The sequence below is a fragment of the Spermophilus citellus genome, assembly GCF_964194105.1.
Source record: "Spermophilus citellus genome assembly, chromosome: 1".
Lineage (NCBI taxonomy): Eukaryota > Metazoa > Chordata > Mammalia > Rodentia > Sciuridae > Spermophilus > Spermophilus citellus.
The window spans coordinates 229549431-229571188 of record NC_138182.1 but is presented as its reverse complement, the minus strand read 5'-3'; the positions used below and the strand labels follow the sequence as shown (position 1 = coordinate 229571188).

General features: G+C 34.4%; 1 protein-coding gene across 9 annotated transcripts in view; it reads right to left on the bottom strand.

Moving 5' to 3' along the window:
• The window catches only part of POLK (DNA polymerase kappa), a 71554-nt gene that overhangs the window by 41462 nt on the left and 8334 nt on the right, over positions 1–21758 (bottom strand). For 4 of the 9 annotated variants that reach the window (XM_081286419.1, XM_081286420.1, XM_081286421.1 and 1 more), the window contains 2 exons: positions 9272–9440; positions 6226–6345 (listed from right to left, as the gene is read on the bottom strand). In XM_081286419.1, coding sequence (XP_081142545.1) covers positions 6226–6345; positions 9272–9406 — 255 coding nt within the window. In that variant the 5' untranslated portion in view covers positions 9407–9440. Of the gene's footprint in view, positions 1–6225; positions 6346–8071; positions 8224–9271; positions 9441–21758 lie in introns of those variants that run through there. The other 5 variants (XM_081286424.1, XM_081286425.1, XM_081286427.1 and 2 more) reach the window with 3 other exon arrangements.

The following is a 21758-nucleotide window of genomic DNA, read 5'->3' as shown; positions in this document are numbered from 1 at the left end:
CATGTGAGGCACTGGGTTCAATCCTTAGCACCGCATACAAATAAATAAATGCCCTAAGTACACGTATGAAGACATGAAGGATGTGACTCTACTTTGTGTACAACCAGAGATATGAAAAATTGTGCTCTATCTGTGTAATATGGATTGTAATGCATCCTGTTGTCACATATAACAAATTAAAATCAAATAAATAAGTAAATAAATAAATAAAAGTTCTGAAACATTAAAAAATTTTGTAGACTACAAATCAATAAAACTTGCCAAAAATAAATATGTTGTTTTGGATAGAATGAAATTTTTTAAAAACTTAGTTTATCTGAAAAAGAAACTGCAGGAGAAAACAAAAAAAAAGTTGAAAGAAGAGTTATGAGGAAGAATATTAAACTATATTTTTAATTTTAAATAACTAAAGCTATATGGTATTGATAAAGGAAAAGAGTCAATTGATTAGAAGAGAGAGTCTAGAAATAAATAAAAGTGTAATGGGAATATAGTATTTGAAAGTACCTCATTTCAATTCAGTGGAGAAAGATCTTATGACTCAATAAATGGTGTTGGGACAATTGAATCACCATTTAGGCAAAATATAATATCCTTTACGAAAAAAAGTACTTCATACCTTATATCAAAGCAAATTCCACAAAGAGTGAAACAACAAGCCACAGACTAGGAGAAAATATTTGCAAAAGACATAACTGATACAGGACCATTATCTAAAATATACAAAGAATTTTAAAAACTTAACAATAAGAAAACAAAACAACCTGATTAAAAAGTGGGCCAAACAATTTAATAGACACCTCACCAAAAAAGATAATACAGGTGGCAAATAAGTATATTAAAAAAAAGATGCTCAAAATCATATGCCATCAGGGAAATGCAAATTAAAAACAATGAAGACCACTATTCTATATATCAATTGGAATAACCAAAATCTAAAATATTTGAAACAGTAAATGTTGGTATGAATGTGTCATTGCTGGCGGGAATGCAAAATAGTGCAGACACTTTGGAAGAGAGTTTAGAAATTTCTTTTAAAACTAAACAGTTTCTTACCATATGATCCAACAATTACCCTCTTTAGCATTTACTAAAAGGAATTAAAAACACATCCACACAGAGACCCTGCATATGTATGTTTGTAGTAGCTTATTCTTAATTGCCAAAACTTGGAAGTAATCAACCTGCTCCTCAGTAGGCAAACAGATAAATAAACTGGTACATCCAGATGATGGGATGGAATAATATTCAGCACATAAAAGAAATGAGCTATTAAGCCATGAACAGACATGCAGTGATCTTAAAGGCATACCATAAGTGAAATAAGCCAATTTGAAAAGGTTTCATGCTGTATGATTCCAACTATCGCCGGCATTTTGGCAAAGGTAAATCTTTGAAAGTATTAGAAAGACCAGTGATTGATTGCCAAAGGTTAGTAAAAGGGAAGGATAAATAGGCAGAGTCTAAAGGATTTTAAGGATAGTAAAACTGCTCTGTATGCTATGATACTGAATACATGTCATTATAAATTTGTCCAAACCTATAAATTGTACAACACAAATAATGATTTATTGATTTTAGGTGATAATGATGTACCAATGTAGGGTCATTAGTTATACCAAATGTACCACTCTATGGGGGATGATACTAGTCAGGGAGGTAATGCCTGTGTGGGGCCGGGGTATATGGGAAATCCACCTTCTGTTCAATTTTGCTGTGAACTCAAAAACAGCACTAAAAACAAAGTCTTAAAAAAATGGATGTGATTATATAAACATTTTTAAATTGTATAGGGAAAAAACTCATGCAAAATTAAAAGACAACATACTGGAAACATATTTATATCAAATGGCAAGAGAAAAACCCTAAAGATATGATAAGATCTTATAAATCAAGAGAAATGGATATAAACTCCCTAGAAATATGGAGAAATGTGGGCAAAGGATATTGCTTCAGACTGCTAGTTGAAGCTCCAAATCGAAGCTCCAAATCCTTCCTTCATTCCATAGTAACGTATTTTTAGCTGGGCACATAGCCATCCAGCTAGAGAATATATATTACAGCTTATCTTTCAGTTTTTTTTTTTTTTTTTTGGGCCCTGTAATTTAAACTACTGCCAAAAGAATGTGGGTTTAAGCAATGCGTGTAACTTTTTTTTTACTTGTTTAATAGCAAACTACTTAGTTTTGATATTTTTCTCCCAGTCTTTCTTCCTTACCAGGAAATGGAATATGGATTAGAGATAATCCAGTTTTGTAAATCCAAGTAAGGATAATACCAGGAGATGAAAGAACAACATGATTTATAGAATCTGGGTCTCTCAACTACTATGGTACCCCACTAGTTGTGGCCACCTATATGTGAGAAAGAAATAGCCTTATCTTATTTCAAGTACATTTTTGGGTTTCTTGTGCCAGCTACTTGACCTACATCCTCACAAACAGAATAAAAGGAGACAGTCTCACAATAAGAAAATAAGAATGGCTAAAGTGTGAAAAGATTACTTTTTATGGTATAACAAAAGGAAGATAAATGAAAACAACCATGAGGTAATATTTTGGACACTGTAAAATCAAAATCTAAAAGATGTTATAAAACTGATAAAATCTAGGTCTAAAAAATATGTGGGGAACAATCAATAAATGGGCCAACAAACTGAACAGACACTTCTCAGAAGGTGATATACAATCAATCAACAAATATATGAAAAAAATGCTCAACATCTCTAGCAATTAGAGAAATAATCAAAACTACTCCAAGATTTCATCTCACTCCAGTCAGAATGGCAGCTATCAAGAATACAAACAACAATAAATGTTGGCAAGGATGTGGGGAAAAAGGAACACTCATATACATATTGCTGGTGGGACTGCAAAATGGTGTAACCAATATGGAATGTAGTAGAACACTCACTGGAAAACCTGGAATGGAAACACCATTTGACCCAGCTATCCCACTCATTGGTTTATACCCAAAGGACTTAAAAAACAGCATACTACAGCCATATAAATGTTTATAGCAGCACAACTCACAATAGCTAAATTGTGGAATCAACCCAGATGCCCTTCTGTAGATAAATGGATAAAGAAAATGTGGTATATACACACAATGGACTATTACTTAGCAGTAAAAGAGAATAAAATCCTGGCATCTGCAGGTAAATGGATGGAATTGAAGAATACAATGCTAAGAGAAGTTAGCCAATCCCAAAACACCAAATGCTGAATGTTTTCTGACATAAGGAGACAAATTCATAGTGAGATTGGGAGAGGGAGCATGGGAAGATTAGACCAATTCTAGATAGGGCAAAGGGAGAAAGCAGGAGGGAGGGGACAAAAGGGTTATTAAAAAGATGGTGGAATGAGATGGACATCACTACCCTAAGTACGTGTATAAAGAAGACACAAATAATGTGAATATACTTTTATACAAGCAGAGATATGAAAAATTGTGCTCTATATATGTAATATGAATTGTACTGAATTCTGCTGTCATATATAACAAATTAGAATAAAATTTTTTTTAAAAAGAGCATAATTGTGATGTACTCATTTTATATACATCATTGGACAGTATTTTTAATGTTTATTTAGTATATTTGTACATACTCTATGTGTAAGTTTAATCTAGAATTTTTTGGGGGGACTGTCATTATCTAACTTTGATATCAAAACTAAAATAATCTAATAAAGGGGAATTTTACTCTTAAAAAAAGTATGTGAGGAAAACAATACTTACAATATTGAAAATGTAAAATAGTACCATCTATGGTGAAAATAACTACACTAGAGTGCAAAGATAGATAACAAGAATGATCACCACAGGGTTGTACTAAAACAAAAAAACTGGAACCAAAGTAGGGTAAAATAAATAAAATTATGTTACTTACATACAGTGGAATGCTAAGAACCACTAAAAATGATGATCTAACAGACAAATAATCTTTTGTCACCACATTATAATACTTAAAATTATCCTGTGCTTCAGGAAAGCATATATCAAAAATGATACATAGTTTAGGGAAGAAAACATAATTTATGATCCCTGAATTCTATCACAAGAAAGATTTCATAGCATATTAATTAATATTATAATTTTATTATTATGTATAGTGTAATGCTTTAGCATTGAATCAGATTTTGAAAAGAGAGTAAACTTGTCTAGCTATGAATTTAGCTTTATTAGCAGAAATGTGACTGCTTTGAATTGTCAATCTACCACATGGTGCCCTGAACCTTGGTTCCTATTACTTACTATTCCACAATTACTATAGAAAACAAGAATGATCAAAACAGGGTTGTTCTAAAACAAAAAAACTCACCAAGTTGCTGAGACTGGCCTAGAACTTGCAGTCCCTTGGTTCCTTCCTAACTTTTCTAATAAAATAACTTTTTTTTTTTTTTTTTTTTTTTTTTTTTTGGTACTGGGGCACGCACTTTACCACTGAACCACATCCCCAGCCCATTTTATTTTTTTATTTTGAGACAAGAGCTCACTAAATTTCTTAGGGCCTTGCTTAGTTGTTGAGTCTGGCCTTGATTTTGCAATCCTCCTGCTTCAACCTCCAACTTGCTGGAATTACACGTGTGTGACACAGAGTCCAGATCTAATGAAATAACTCTTAATAGCACAGGGAACTCTGAGTTGTTTATTCTCCCTAAATACTGGAGAAATCTAAAGTCTCCATGTTTTTAGAAACTTTGTGTTTTATTTTTAAAATTCAGGTACATTTGTCATATGTATATATATATGTATATATGTGTGTGTATGTACATATATGTATATATGTGTGTGTATATATATTGTGTGTGTGTATGTGTGTGTGTTTTACTATAACATAGTTATGTTTTAAATTACTTTCTTTTTTATTTATTTATTTTGGTGGTGGTACTGCGGATGAACCCAGAGGCCGTCTATCACCAAGCCACATCCCCAAATCTTTTCTACTTTTTTTACTGCCTATGGTGAAAATAACTACTTTAGAGTGCAAAGATAGAGAATACGATTGATCTAAAACAAAAAAACTCATCAAGTTGCTGAGACTGGCCCAGAACTTGCAGTACCTCCACCTCAGCTTCCTGAGTCAGTGGGATTATAGGTGTGAGCCTGCTTAAGTTGCCTTTTAATTTAATTAGTTAATATGTTCCTCCAAATCCTTTTCTGCAAAATCAGCATTACAGAAAATATGCCAATTTATCCTGTGGCCTTTTCTAGTGGCAAAGCATGTCTATAATTAAAAAAAAAAAAACAAGTTTTGGGTTGAATCCTAGTTCTGGCAACTACCTGTCCTATGAGGCTGGTAAGTTATTTAATTAAGACTCCATTTAGATGCCTTTCAATAGAAGAATGGATAAAAAAAATGTGGCAGTTATTCACAATGGAGTATTACTCTGCATTAAAAAATGACAAAAATCATGGAATTTGCAGGGAAATGGATGGCATTAGAGCAGATTATGCTAAGTGAAGCTAGCCAATCCCTAAAAAACAAATGCCAAATGTCTTCTTTGATATAATGAGAGCAACTAAGAACAGAGCAGGGAGGAAGAGCAAGAGGAAAAGATTAACATTAAACAGAGACATGAGGTGGGAGGGAAAAGGAGAGAAAAGGGAAATTGCATGGAAATGGAAGGAGACCCTCATTGTTATACAAAATTACATATAAGAGGTTGTGAGGGGAAAGGAAAAAAAAACAAGGGAGAGAATTAAATTACAGCAGATGGGATAGAGAGAGAAGATAGGAGGGGAGGGAAGGGGGGATAGTAGAGGATAGGAAAGGCAGCAGAATACAACAGACACTAGTATGGCAATATGTAAAACAGTGGATGTGTAACCGATGTGATTCTGCAATCTGTATATGGGGTAAAAATGGGAGTTCATAACCCACTTGAATCAAATGTGTAAAATATGATATGTCAACAACTATGTAATGTTTTGAACAACCAACAATAAAAATTAAAAAAAAAAAGACTCCATTTATTCTTTAGTATAATGGAGGTAATAAAGTCTAGATGTAGAATCTCTGTAAATGAGTATAACAATGCTTAGCAAAGTAGGTACTCTTGCTGAATGTGTATGTTTTACAATATAATGAAACTTAGCTTTCTATACTTTACAATATAATGAAAACGTAGATTTCATCTTATCTGAAGTTATGACTCAAAAACAACATATTTTAAAGGCCAATTACTATTCCACCAACTTTCACTTTAACAATTGAATTAATACCTGTAATTGTGCTTTCCTTAGTTGCTGGCTGGTAATTTGAGCTTTTTGTTGCATCATATTTTTAATTCGTTGGTTGACTTGTTTTTCCTTCTTGAGTTCATTTCCATAATATTTGGATCCCTATGGAGAAAATAAATCATAAGAAATATGTCTGAAGGAAAGCATTATTATAGTATACCTTGTTGGCTAAGAATATAGACTCTGGAATCAAATGAACTGAATTCAAACTTAGCTCTACCACTTACTAGATGGGTGAACCAGCTAGTAAGAAATTACTTATTCTTTGTTTCCTTATCTATAAAATGTATTCATTAATCATAGAATTAATAAATTCTAAATCATAGAATTATTGTGCTGAGTACAGATCTGCATTCAGAAAAGAATACTTTGTCCTAAGTAGAATCCACAGGACATATCCAAGACCTTAGTTAGCTGAGTCATCAGTTATCTCCACCAAAATTTTAACATAAATGACCAAGTGGATGATGATCCACAATAAGGGGTGGGAGGCATGGGAACGATGAAGGAACTTTGGATAAAGCAAAGAGGAGAGTGGGGAAGAGGGGGCAATAGGGTAGGAAAGATGATGGAATGAGACAGGTATCATTACCCTAGGCATATGTATGATTGCATGAATAGTGCGACTCTACATCATATACAACCAGAGAAATGAAAAGTAGTACTCTATCTGTGTACAATGAATCGAAAAACATTCTACTATCATGTATAACTAATTAGAACAAATAAAAAATAATAAAAAGTGTAAAAATATACCTTAAAGCTATTTATCATTCCACCACTCAACATATCCATTCTAACATTGAACATAGTCTCTATCCACATATCAGGTTGACAGATACTAGATTATTTCTACTTTTTGACTATTATGAAAAATGCTGTTAAGAACATTTGGGTATATGTTTTTGTGTGGACATACATTGCCATTCTTCTTGGCTATGTACCTAGGAGTTGAATTTCTGGGTCATACTTAACCTTTTGAGGAATTGACAGATTATTTTCCAAAGTGACTGAACCATTATACAATCCCACCAACAACATATGAGAGTTCCAATTTCTCTACATCCTTGTCAACATTTGTGATCATCTGTCTTATTTATTATAGCTTTCTGGATAGCAGAGTGAATAGTATCTCATTGAAGTTTTAAAATTTGTATTTCCTTAATGATATTGAGCATCTTTTCATGTATTTATGAACCATATGCAAATTTTCTCTACTGAAATACCTACTCATATTTTTGCCCATATTTTTATTGGGTTGTTTGTTAAAGCTATAAGCTACATTATACTACTACTTCAGCTTGGCAAATCCAGAAGTTTGATAATACAATCTGTTAGTGCAATTCTGGTATTAGTAATACACACGTACGCATATCAGTGGTAGAAGTAAAAATTGATACAATCAATGTTTGATGATTTAATAACTCACAAAAATTACACATTCATATATTTTTTCATGCTATCTGTACTTTTGTGCAGCAATTCTACTTCTAGGAATCTCTCCTATAGGTATACTTGTACACATGCAAGGTTATGAAGTATAAGGTTATTCAGCGTGTATTATTTATAAAAATTAAAGTCTAGAAATGACTTATATGTCCATCAATAAAGATTCTGACTGGATTAATAAATTATGCCCACACATGTGAGCATAAACAACAATACAGATCTTTACTTAGAAAGACCTTCAATTATAAAAACTGAAAACAAAATATTTGCAGTTATTTGGGGGCTAGGAATGTGGCTCAAGGGTAAAGTGATTGCCTAGCATGCTAGAGGACCTGGGTTCAATCCACAGCACCACAAAAACAAAAGACAGAAAACCTACCAATTATAGTACTCTCCTGTTGGGGTTAAAAAAGGAAAGAGCAGGGGCTGGGATTGTAGTTCAGCAGTAGAGCGCTCGCCTAGCACTGGCGGGACCCGGGTTCGATCCTCAGCACCACATAAAAAATAATAAAGGCATTGTGTTGTGTCCATCTACACCAAAAAAATAAGTATTAGAAAAAAAAGAATTAAAAAAAAAAAAAGAAAAGAGCAGCTGGGTGCAGGGCCACAAGCTTATAATCCTGGCTATTCAAGAGGCAGAAGCAGGGTTGGGTTTGTAGCTCAGCGGTAGAGCACTTGCCAAGCACATGTGAGGCACTGGGTTTGATCTCAGCATCACCTAAAGATAAATAAATAAAGTAAAGATATTATGTCTATCAATAACTAAAAATTTAAAAAAAAGAGGCTGAAGCAATAGGATTCCAAGTTAGAGACCAACTTGGGCAACTTAGTAAGAATCTGTCTCAAAAGGTTAGGGATGTAGCTTAGTGGTAGAGTTATTGCCTAGCATGAGCAAGGTCTTGGGCTCAATTCCCAGGACCTCAAAACAAAAATAAAAACACACCAAAACAAAGAAAGAAAGAAAAAAAAAAACTTGTACATCATTTTGCTTTTTTTTTTTTTTTTTTTTTTGGCAGTACTGAGGATTAAACTTTGGGGCACTCTACCAGTGAACTATAACCCCCCAGTCCTTTTTTTTTGTTTTTTTCTTTTGAGACAGTCTTGCTAAATTGCCTAGGTTGATCTTGAACTTGAGAAGCTGGGATTATAGCCATGTACCACTGAAAGTGGAATGGCAAGAGCAAAAAATTAAAAGGGAGATTATGCCGGGGTGCAGTGGCACATGCCTGTAATCCCAGTGACTTGGGAAGCTGAGGCAAAAGGATCTCAAGTATGAGGCCAGCCTCAGCAACTAAGCAAGGCCCTAAACAACTTAGTGAGATCCTGTCTCAAACTAAAATATAAAAAGGACTGGGGATGTAGCTCAGAGGTAAAGTGTCCATAGGTTCAATCCCTAGTACCAAAAAAAAAAAAAAAAAAAAGAAAAAAAATTGAAGGAAGAGTATTCCTTACTTTTTCATTGCTTAATAATATATATTAAAATATTTAATAAAAAGGATATTCAAAACAACGATTTTCCTTGAAATAGAAAGTTTAAAAGTAATTAAATTACAGATATGAAAGGAAACAAAAAACATACCTTTGTGGCCTCCATTATAATTTTGTTAATTTTCTCTTTATCTAATCCTTCCATTCCTGCTTTATTATCATTAAGTCCCATCCTAAGCAGAAGATCATCACTGTCATTGTCATTCTTCTCCTTTGTGCTATACATGGTGTAAATGTAAAATGTCTTCTTTTTTTACTATCTGAAAAAGCATACAAAATAAATACTGCTTTTAAAAGCATCCATAAGTAGGACACATAAGGAAATCAATAAGACAAATTTAAAAAAAAAAGATAGTTAAGAATTCTTAACTCCTGAAAAATTACCATTCAGATTTTCTTTATTGGTTGTTCAAAACATTACAAAGCTCTTGACATATCATATTTCATACTTTAGATTCAAATGGGTTATGAACTCCCATTTTTACCCCGTATATAGATTGCAGAATCACATTGGTTACACATCCACTGTTTTACATATTGCCATACTAGTGTCTGTTGTATTCTGCTACCTTTCCTATCCTCTACTATCCCCCCTCCCCTCCCCTCCAATCTTCTCTCTATTCCATCTGCTATAATTTAATTCTCTCCCTTGTTTTTTTTTTCCTTTCCCCTCACAACCTCTTATATGTAATTTTGTATAACAATGAGGGTCTCCTTCCATTTCCATGCAATTTCCCTTTTCTCTCCTTTTCCCTCCCACTTCATGTCTCTGTTTAATGTTAATCTTTTCCTCTTGCTCTTCCTCCCTGCTCTGTTCTTAGTTGCTCTCATTATATCAAAGAAGACATTTGGCATTTGTTTTTTAGGGATTGGCTAGCTTCACTTAGCATAATCTGCTCTAATGCCATCCATTTCCTTGCAAATTCCATGATTTTGTCATTTTTTAATGCAGAGTAATACTCCATTGTGTATAAATGCCACATTTTTTTAATCCATTCTTCTATTGAAAGGCATCTGGGTTGGTTCCACAGTCTAGCTATTGGGAATTGTGCTGCTATGAACATCGATGTGGCAGTATCTCTGTAGTACGCTCTTTTAAGGTCTTCAGGGAATAGTCCGAGAAGAGCAATAGCTGGGTCAAATGGTGGTTCCATTCCCAGCTTTCCCAGGAATCTCCATACTGCTTTCCAAATTGGCCGCACCAATTTGCAGTCCCACCAGCAATGTACAAGTGTACCCTTTTCCCCACATCCTCGCCAGCACTTGTTGTTGTTTGACTTCATAATGGCTGCTAATCTTACTGGAATGAGATGGTATTTTAGGGTGGTTTTGATTTGCATTTCTCTGACTGCTAGAGATGGTGAGCATTTTTTCATGTACTTGTTGATAGATTGTATGTCCTCCTCTGAGAAGTGTCTGTTCCAGTCTTTGGCCCATTTGTTGATTGGGTTATTTGTTTTCTTATTGTTTAATTTTTTGAGTACTTTGTATACTCTGGATACTAGGGCTCTATCTGAAGTGTGAGGAGTAAACATTTGTTCCCAGGATGTAGGCTCCCTATTTACCTCTCTTATTGTTTCTCTTGCTGAGAAAAAACTTTTTAGTTTAAGTAAGTCCCATTTGTTGATTCTAGTTATTAACTCTTGTGCTATGGGTGTCCTATTAAGGAATTTGGAGCCCGACCTCACAATATGTAGATCGGAGCCAACTTTTTCTTCTATCAGGCGCAGAGTCTCTGATTTGATATCAAGCTCTTTGATCCATTTTGAGTTAACTTTTGTGCATGGCGAGAGAAAGAGATTCAGATTCATTTTGTTGCATATGGATTTCCAGTTTTCCCAGCACCATTTGTTGAAGATGCTATCCTTCCTCCATTGCATGCTTTTAGCCCCTTTATCAAATATAAGAAAGTTGTAGTTTTGTGGATTGGTCTCTGTGTTCTCTATTCTGTACCATTGGTCTACCCACCTGTTTTGGTACCAGTACCATGCTGTTTTTGTTACTATTGCTCTGTAATATAGTTTGAAATCTGGTATCGCTATACCACCTGATTCACACTTCCTGCTTAGAATTGTTTTTGCTATTCTGGGTCTTTTGTTTTTCCATATGAATTTCATGATTGCTTTATCTATTTCTACAAGAAATGCCATTCCAAGATTACTTGAAATCTTGAAAGAAAAACAGAAATTAACATTTTCTGCATGCTTTGTGCCAGCTACTCATTACACTTGAGGCTTTAAAAGTGAACCTCATAAGAGCCCTGAAAGGTAGATATTATTATTGCCAGTATAAAAAGAGAAGAATCTTGGTTTTGGAACATGTCTGCTGACACAAATTTGCTTTAACATGGCAACATCTTTGTTGAAAACCAAGTCTGAATCCAAAACTATAGATGAACACTACAGCAAATACAAAATAACACTTTCTCTACTATGCTTTAAATTCTATTGTATACCTTATTATTATTATTATTATTATTACTACTACTACTACTACTACTATTTACTAAGGATTTAACCCAAGAGCTACATCCCCAGTCCTTTTAAAATTTTTTTGAGACAGGGTCTTGCCAAGTTGCTTAGGGCCTCACTAAATTGTTAAGGCTGGCCTTGAACTTGCAATCTTTCTGCCTCAGCCTCCCAAATCACTGGGACTACAAACCATTGCACTTGGCCAGAGCATTAAGACAGTGGGGAAAACTACAGAAAAAAACTATTCACTTGCAGGAAACTTTTACATTGTACAATGTTATGTCACTCCTAAGATTAAGAAAAATCCTTTTGAAGGCCAGATATGGTGGTATGATAGATAGATAGATAGATAGATAGATAGATAGATAGATAGATAGATATAGATAGTCTCAGCTACTCAGGAAGATGAGGCAGGAGGATCACTTGAGCCCAGGAGTTTGAGGTCAGGATGAGCAATAGAGAGACTCCATTGCAAACCAAAAGAAAACAATAGAAATAGCCTTTCAAATAAATACTTTAATATCTACACGTAGATCTTATTGTTTATCTTCACATTATATGAGCCTTAAAAACTCTTTATAACAACTGTTATAAACTCTGTAACAGAAAAAAAATTATCAAGAAAACAAATTAAAATTTCAGCAAAGTTAAATGAATTGCCCATCATAACTCTGCCTGTAAGTGGAAGAATTTCAATTTGCATCTAAGTCTTATTCCAACTCCAATAGAGTTACCATGATATCACAGCTGCCTCCAATTTGGGGTTCATTTATGCTAGACACAAATGGCCAGATGAAATTAAAAATGTGGAAAAAAATAAAAGGCCAGGTGAAAAGATCTACAGCAATGATAGTAACTTATTTGCATGATTTAGCAAGAGCTCATTTACTCCAATCTGCCTTGAGGACCTTCCCCCCTCCCCCAATGGAAAATACATGCTACTTTAGTAAGGTCTGTTTATGAAAACTCATCTTGATATCAAGTTCTCATTTTTGTAAGAGTCACTTTTCTTTCTTTTGTTCTTTTTTTGGTGCATGTGGTGCTGGGAATTGAACCCAGGGCCTCATGCATGGTAGGCAAGCACTCTACCATTGAACCACATCCCCAGCCCTTTTTATTTTTTAGTTTGAAACAGGGTCTCACTAAGTTGCTGGGGTTGGTCTCAAACTTGAGATCCTCCTACCTCAACCTCCCAAGTTGCTGGGATTACAGGTATGTACCACCAGGTCTGGCTCTTGAGGACTCTTTTTTAAAACAAACAAACAAACAAACAAACAAACAATGTGGTTTCCATTTTGGGCAACAACAAAGAATAAAAATAATTTTAGTAGGGACTTTGAATACTGTGACTATTAATGGCAGTTCCATTAGGAAAAAACATGGACACCATAGTAATTTCCAAACTTCGTTGTACATTAGATTCCCTCTGGAACTTAAAAATCTTGATGCCCACTCAGGTTTCATCATATACTAAATATATCAGAAACTCTGAGAGTAAGAGCCAGATAAATAGCAGTATTTTTAGAGATGCCAGGTGATTTCAATATGCCCCAAAATATAGGAACCAGTGGTGTGGATGTTGCTTCTGAATGCCCAGGCTGCTTTTCCGTTTTCATTGTTTTTCCTTAAACTGTCAGATGCAATTTAATATGACCCTGTATTTTGTCTTAGTCTTCAGTAATTCAATTACTTGGCATTTTCTAGTAAAGCAGGCAAATATAATTCAGTTATAATTTCACCATACCCAAACTACTAAAAAGTGAGTCCAAAAACTAAACACAGAACTCCACCTCTAAGCCACCTTGCCCTTTAAATGATGAATATATGAAAAGAAAATAAACACTATTGAAAAGAAAAATGAACAATTTTATATTACTAATTATACACTTATATTAATTAGCTAGCTAAACTCTTTTAAGAATTGGCTTGGGTTCTTAACTGGGTTAGAAGTGGGCTATCAGAAATGCTGGCACCAGGAAAAATTGTGAGACAAAGTTAGTTTTATACTACTTTCCCCTGTTGAAGACTACTTAACCCCAACTGAAGTACAATTTCATAGGTATATATTTACTGTCATTTATATGTCTATGACTTCCAAATTTGCAATACCAGTCCAAATTCATAACATCTCAAATTTAACATGTCCCAAACTGATTTTCTCATTTCCCTCCATTCCCCCAAACCAGCTCCACTTACTTACTTCCTCATTTCAGTTGAGGACAATTTGAATCACTTTCAATTGCTCATGCCTTAGAATCATTCTTGACTTTCTTTCTCAAACATTCACAATCAAACTGTCAGGAAATCCTGTGGGCTCCTTCAAAATACATCCTGAGTTTAACTACTTCCAACCATCTTCACTGCTTTCCTTTAGTCTGATCCACCATCTCCTGCCTAGATTAATTTCAACAGTCTCCTAGTCTCTCTGCTTCTACCCATGCTATTCTTGTTAATTATCAACACTGTAGTCCAAATGATTCTTTTAAATCACAAATTAGATCATATCACTCTTATGCTGAAAAACTGTATAATGCTACCCCATCTCACTTCAAAATAAAACACAAATCCTTAAAATGACCTTCAAGGCCTTAAAGAGTTTGAATCCTTCCTACTTGTTTACCTTGTATTTTTCTAATACTCTTCTGCGTGCTCACTGTTCTTCAGTCAAGGTACATTCCAGCCTCAACTCAAGGCCCTTTTGTAAACTGCCAGTTTCCCCTCCCCTGGAGGGTCAGATAGCCCCTTGACTAAATTCCCACCACTTCTTCAGGTCTTTGATTAAATGTCACCTTCTCAGTGAGAGCTACTCTGACTCTCTATTTTAAACTGAAGCCTAATCACTTTGATTATTTCTAAATCAAAGAAATTATCAAGACCAAGGGCATAGCTATAACTTGGATCTTGAACGTCCTCCAAAGACTTGGGAAGTGGTGGGATGTTTTAGAGGTTGGGCCTAGTGGGAGGTCTTTAGGTCATTGAGGGGTGTGCCTTACAAGGGGATTGTGGGACCCCAGTCTCTTCTCCTTCCTCTCTTGTTTTCTTGGCTTGAAATAAGGTGAGCAGGGCTGGGGATGTGGCTCAAGTGGTAGTGTATTTGCCTAGCATGCAAGAGGCACGGGGTTCGATTTTCAGCACCACATAAAAATAGAAGAAAAACATTGTATCTACCTAAAACTAAAAAATAAACATTAAAAAAAATAAAGAAAGAAGGTGAGCAGTTTTGCTGGGCCTTACACTCCTGCCATACACGTGCTGCTCTGCCACAGGCACAAAGCAACATGCCAACCCATCAATGGACTGGAATGTCCAAAGTAATGAGCCAAAATAAACCTTTTCTCTCCCTCTTTAAGCAGGGATTGAACTCGGAGATACTTCCATCACTGAGCATGTAGCCCAGTCCTTTTTGTTTTATTTTTTTGAGACAGTCTAAGTCTTGCTAAGTGGCAGAGGTTAGCCTCAAACTTTCAATCCTCCTGCCTCAGCCTCCCAATTCACTGGGATTATGGGTGTGTACTATGGTTCCCAGCTAACTTTTTTTCTTTATAGTTTGATTATCTCAGGTATTTATTAGAGTAACAGAAAGTTAATACCATAATAGCAACATACTAAATTTTGGTATATCTGAATCACTATGAATTTCTTTTGGGTCTAATATTTATGTCTGTGGTGAGCATGCTTTCATAGGTCTTTTATAGGTCTTTCCAAAATCCTTTCAACTTTTCTATAAAGTCTCTTAGTAGTCCTGATTATCTATATTTTTCCCATTAGTTCTTCAGTCAGTTTGTTATCTAGAAATCCATAAAGTTAAAAGAGGGCTCCTAGCAGAGATATTCACATAATATCACTAAGTATGATTTTCCTATGAAGTAAGACTTACTTCAAATGGCTTTATGAGGACAACAGATAAATGTTAAGTGCCTAGTATGGTGTCTGGTACGTGACAAGATCTCAGTCAACAGTTATTATCGTAATTATTATTATTAAAGTTAAGCCAAATTTCCAGAGCTATGAAAATCAGTAGTTTTACTTTTCTTACTTTTCTTCCTTTAAAATAAAGACAAGCAACTATAAAAAGCATCCAAAAGAAAAAACAAAGGTCACAGATTACATAGGTGAATTTTATTGGTTTTTGCTTTCAAATAAGTATTTGTAGTAGGATTACTGTCACATATAAAGCCCAAATTATTTGAATGGATGTGACTGTAACTTTATAAACAAAAGTTGGGAGGGGTTTCTTTTTGAAAAGGGAAATAGGCAAATACAGCCTGTTTTGCTTCAACTAAGAAGCACAAACAGTAATGCACAACTCAAAGGAAAGAACTTCGTGTTCCTGTGGTTTAGTGTATTGACTTAAAGGCACATATTTCTCCAAAAATATTCAAAATTCTTCCTGGTATGATTCTACCAACAACTATTCAGGTTACCACTTTAAAATATAAGGCAAAACTCTGTTTTTGGTATGGAAAGGATGGCAAGTTAGACTTTTTCATAAGGAATTCTAAGGAAGAATTTTTAGCATTCTCTCTAACTATTAAAAAAACACAAAATTATGTAAACAATATCACAAGTACTTAGCATATTGAGCAAAGTCACCTGGAATTAATCTACCAGAAAATATGCAAAATACACTTGAGGTAATAAGACAGGGAAAAAAAGATAGAGGGACTGAGAGAGTGAGAGAAAGAGAAGTATGAATATCGAAAACTGAACTTCAGAGTAAGTTCCTATGTGGAGGGGTGGGGCTGTAGCTCAGTGGTAGTGTGCCTGCCTAGCATGTATGAGGACTGGGTTCATCCTCAGCACCAAATAAATAAATATATACAGAAAATGATAATGTTTTTTTAAAAAGTTCCTATGTGGAGCTTGTTACCCATTTCTAATTACTGTAAAAAATCAAACCCCATTAACTTATTCAGAAAACTTTAATATATATAAAAATGATCATTATCATTATTAGTAATAGTAGTAGTAGTAGAAGAAGCAGCAGCAGTACTGCAGATTGACCCAGGGGCAACTTTACCATTGAGCTATATCCCCAGCCCTTTCTATTTTTTTTTTTTTTTTTAATTTTGAGACAGGGTCTCCCTAAATTGCTGGGAGTCTCATTAAGTTGGTAAGACTGACCTGGACGTAAGATATTCCTGCCTCAGTCTCCCAAGTTGCTGGGATTATGGTGTTGTCACTACACCTGCCATGAATATTATTTTTAAATCTCCCAAATGGGGTTGGGATTCTGGGTACCATCCCTAGCAAGGCAGGGAATTGGGAATTAAATCTCTCAAATGCTCAAATATTTAGTACTTTTGTTTAACAAAGTAAACATCCAGCATAAAACTTCAGATTGTTCTTTTTACTGTCTAGTTTTAAATACAATGAATTAAGAATATTGCTCTGAAATGAAAATAGTATTTTTCAAGTTAATACATCTTAGATGATGGACATTTTAAAAAGTCCTTTTCATTTTCATTCCTATAAAACTATTTTTTAAAGCTTGAAAGTTGTTAATTGTAACCCAAGACTTTCACAGATTATTATTTTTCCATATTCCATTCCAATTATTTTATGTATGTATAAATGAAAACATGTATTAAAATCACATGCCAACAATTTTTACATGATGAGAATGAAACAACTTTTCGTTTTTAGCTTCCACCTTCAGAGTAAGACCTACACATACAGGAACCATACATATATTCTCTTCCATCATCTTTTCCCCTCTTCCTTTTTCTGTTAACTTAGCTGGTTCTGATGAAGAATGAATGGGACAGTCAAAACATCAACACTACTTAATCCTGTGTACATAAAATTCACTCTTACAAAACAATAAGTTGAAACTATCTTTAGTACAGAATGAAAAATATTCTGAGACACACTACAATATCAACTCAAAATTCTCTAAGACAGTATAAATTTCTATTTTGACAAGTTTAATATTTCATAACACAAAAGGTTGGCTGAGAGGTTCTTTCTTTATTAGATCATGGCAGCAAAAATGCCTGTCCTTATAAATGTGATGCTGAACAAATCAATTGTTTTAGTTGAGGTATATGATAAAATGTACAAATCTTTTTTTTTTTAAAGAGAGAGAGAGAGAGAGAAAATTTTGATATTTATTTTTTAGTTTTCAGAGGACACAACATGTTTATTTGTATGTGGTGCAGAGGATCGAACCCAGGCCACACACATGCCAGGCGAGCGCGCTACCTCTTGAGCCACATCCCAAGCCCAAAATGTACAAATCTTAAGAAATAGTTAGTTCATTCTCCTGCAGTACCTTTTTGGTCACTATTCTACAATCTAGAAATTTATTATTTTACAAAAGAAGCCAGTAGGGTTATAATACTGAGCTATGATTATACTATTTATCACTACACTATATTCTATATTATTGAAAGGCAAATACCGAATAATATCAGAAAGAGTTATATGAGCTATTATTTTCCTGTCACAGAAAGATGATCCCCTTCAATGACTTCTTTGCCAACTGTTTCAAAGTTTCCTCTGTATCCTAACCTTGATATTGCTTCTTTCTTTCTTTTTTTACTTTTTGGCAGTGCTAGAGATTGAACTCAGAGCTCACACTAGGCAAACCCTTTACCACTGAGCCACATTGTTTCTCTCTTTCTTTCTTTCTTTTTTTTTTTTTTTTTGAGAGAGAGAGAGAGAGAATATCTTTTTTTTTTTTTTTTTAAGATGGACACAATACAATGCCTTTATTTTTATGTGGTGCTGAGAATCGAACCCGGGTCTCTCGAGTGCTCTACCACTGAGCCACAATCCCAGCCCCCACATCGTTTCTTGATCCACCGCTGTTGAGTTCTAAATTTTCTTTTCTTTTTTTTTCTCATTTACTCTCCCCTTAATATTTCTTAGCCACCTGGATATTTTCCATCTTTTGTTTCAGTGTTGTATTCTAGATGTATCTAGTTATGTCTGAATAAATTACTCTTGGCTCTCCTGTTCTGCAGTTCTAAATTTTCTTAAAGTATTAACAGTCTATGGCAGGGCTATATTCTCTATTTTATTAAAACACTTTAGCAACATAACCCGTTTCCAGTGAAATTTTAGGGAAAACCTCAACACCTTCCCTTAAATTTTTGTTCTACTAATGTCCAGCTCTTATATAATTTTCTCATGTGTATTTTATCACTAAGGTAAAAGAATGGGTAAACTACAGAAAAGGGAAAATTCATAGTAATCTTCCTTTCTTTGGAAAAACTTCTCCCAAATTTCTAACTGTATGAACATAGATATATGTTGAAATTGTTACTATGCAAAGCCTGCACTAACAACTTGCACAAAATAACAACAGTTGCTCACTGTTGATGAATTTTAACAGATGGTTTTCACAAAAAGACTCTGAGAATCATTATTATTTTCTTCCGAATCATATCACATATGCCTAAAACCTAGAAACAAAAAAATTAAGTTCCTTCTTGCTTCAAAATCTCTGCCTGAGAGTTCCAACATTATAACATCATTTTAAATGACTATGTAGTATTACAGTGTATGGTTGGAAAATCTTCCTTAACAGATCCCCCCCTAAGGACATCAGTCAGGTTATTTCCAAATTTTCCTATTTAAAAAAAAAAAAGCTGTGGGCTGGGGTTGTGGCTCAGTGGTTGAGTGCTTGCTTAGCATGTGTGAGGCCCTGGGTTCAATCCTCAGAATCACAGAAAAATAATTAATTAAACAAAGGTATTGTGTCTATCTACAATGAAAAATATTTTTAAAAAAAAGCTGTGATAAATATCTATGCTCATAAATTCTTAGGAACTATCTAATAAGACACCTTAAAACAATGGACAAAAGGAATATTATCAGGTTCTGCCCAGTAAACTCTAGGATGAATAAAGGAAACACATGGAATTCTACTTCCAACCGATCTACTTACCTTCTTGTCTACCTGATATTCTACTTCTCTACTTTATTCCCAAAAGATTTTGTGGTAGCTTATAAAAAGAATTCAAGAATTAAGTGAAGTGAGCCAGGTGTGGTGGTGCATGCCTATAATCCCAGCAACCTGGAGACTGAGACAGGATTGCAAGTTTGAGGCCAGCTTCGGCAATTTAGCCAAACCCTGCCCCCCCACACCAAAAAAAAAAAAAAAAAAAAGAACTGGGGATGTACTTTACCACCCATCAGTAAAGAACCCTGGGTTCAAACCCCAGCGCCTGCCCCCAAAGGTTTAAAAATGCAAAAGAAAATAGATTTATATACTCTTCATTTCCTATTCCTAAAGTACCAAAATAACTGTTTTGCTCTAGAAAGTATAGCTATTCCACCTTAAGACAGATGTTTGTTGACAACACTGACTCTTCTCCAAGATTCAAAGGAAGGATAACAGCCAAATAAACTCTGTACTCCTCAAAAATTTTAATCCCAGATTGGTTTCAGCTGGATTAACATACTCACTCAACCCTAAAGCATTAAGGCGCGTACATGGGACTGATACAGTTCCTGAATCTGGCTTTTTGAGCTGTTCATCTCTTCCTTAAAGAACTGAGCTAGGGCTGGGGTTGTGGCTCAGTGGTTGAGTACGTACTTGGCATAGTGTGAGGGCTTGGATTCCATCCTCAGCACCACATAAGAAATAAAGGTAAGCGTTCATCTACAACTAAAAAACAACAACAAAAGAACTGAGCTAACCAGCTTCCTGTATTTTCCAATGAATACTTTCCTCAAGTCCTGCTCCCACTTCATCTGCCTAATAATATCTGGTTTTCTGTTTCTGACATGTGGCAGGGCAGTCTTGCTCACCTCACTTACAATTCTTATATACATCATTTTTTTCCCCCGTTTTTCAAAGTAACTGCTCTTACTACAGACGAGGAAAAAAGGTTTTTTAAGGCTTCAAAATTTCCCATGAAATCTGTTTGAATTATATACCTGTTTAACTTAATCTTATCCACAAAATAGTTTGGGTGCTTATTCCACAAAAACAAGCAATAATCCCTAGATGGAATCTCTTCTTTTGTTGGAAGAAGGCCTTTGTCTCCAGAGTTAACACAGGCATTTCTTCATTTCACATATCTTTTCATATGTCTGCCTGACAGCTAAAGTAAATATTACTTTACATTAGCCATGATCCCCTTGACTCACTTTAGTCATAACTCTCTCAGATTGTGATTTAGACAATGTGGTTCTACTGTGAACTGCTTGCTACAGCAAGATCTACACAATAGCTTTTCTTATGCTGAAACCTGAAAACTTCTTTCAATATTTTAAGTATTTCTAACTAACCGAAATGGTCTACTTAGATGTCATAATGGGGAAATAGTTCATCTTTTATATGTGATATTATCTTCTATTTTAAAAAAATTTCAGTGGATTTAGCAAAGATATTAAGATGTGCTTTGATTTTTAAGATAAGAAATGCCTCATTGGAGCAAATTATTATTATTTTAGAATGACTTACAATAGCAAACCCTTTAATGTGGGACAGGAAAAGGAAACAAAACCAGTTCAGGTTTGGTTGTGGGGAAAAAAGGAAGGAATGTGGTTATATTAACCCTCAATATATCCTACAATATATAAGGCCAAATTTTAATGCTTGAGTTTCTTCTTTGAGCAACTTCATTTGTAAGCATTAATAATTCAAGTCTTATTCTTAGAAGTCTTCCAAAGAACAGAAAAGTGTTCATTTTTAACAATAAAAGTCCTTCATTCTGTGGTTATTGAATGATCTGTTCAATGTCTTTATAAATTGAAGACATACAATGATATATTAGGGGTCTTAATTTTTTTATATCTTGAGTATTTTCCTACTTCATCATCCTTAGAATTATTTAAGCATTACTGTTCAATTATTTTTTTAGCAGCTATCCCAAAGTTAAGTAAAAAATGGAATACTGTGATCACCTAGAAAGATAACTTAGTAGGGAAAATAAGTTATGATTATACCATCCTTCAGTTTTTATGTGGTGTTGCTCACAGTATCATGTTTTGAAAGCATAGACATCACTGTTTTGTAGCTTTCATTGAACACATTTCAGAGTCCTAAATTTTTCATTCTATCTATAATGTCAAAGAGAGAAACACTGACCATTTTCAAAATTATTAGGCAGATTAGAATGCAAAGAACAAATAGTCTCTAGATTATGACAA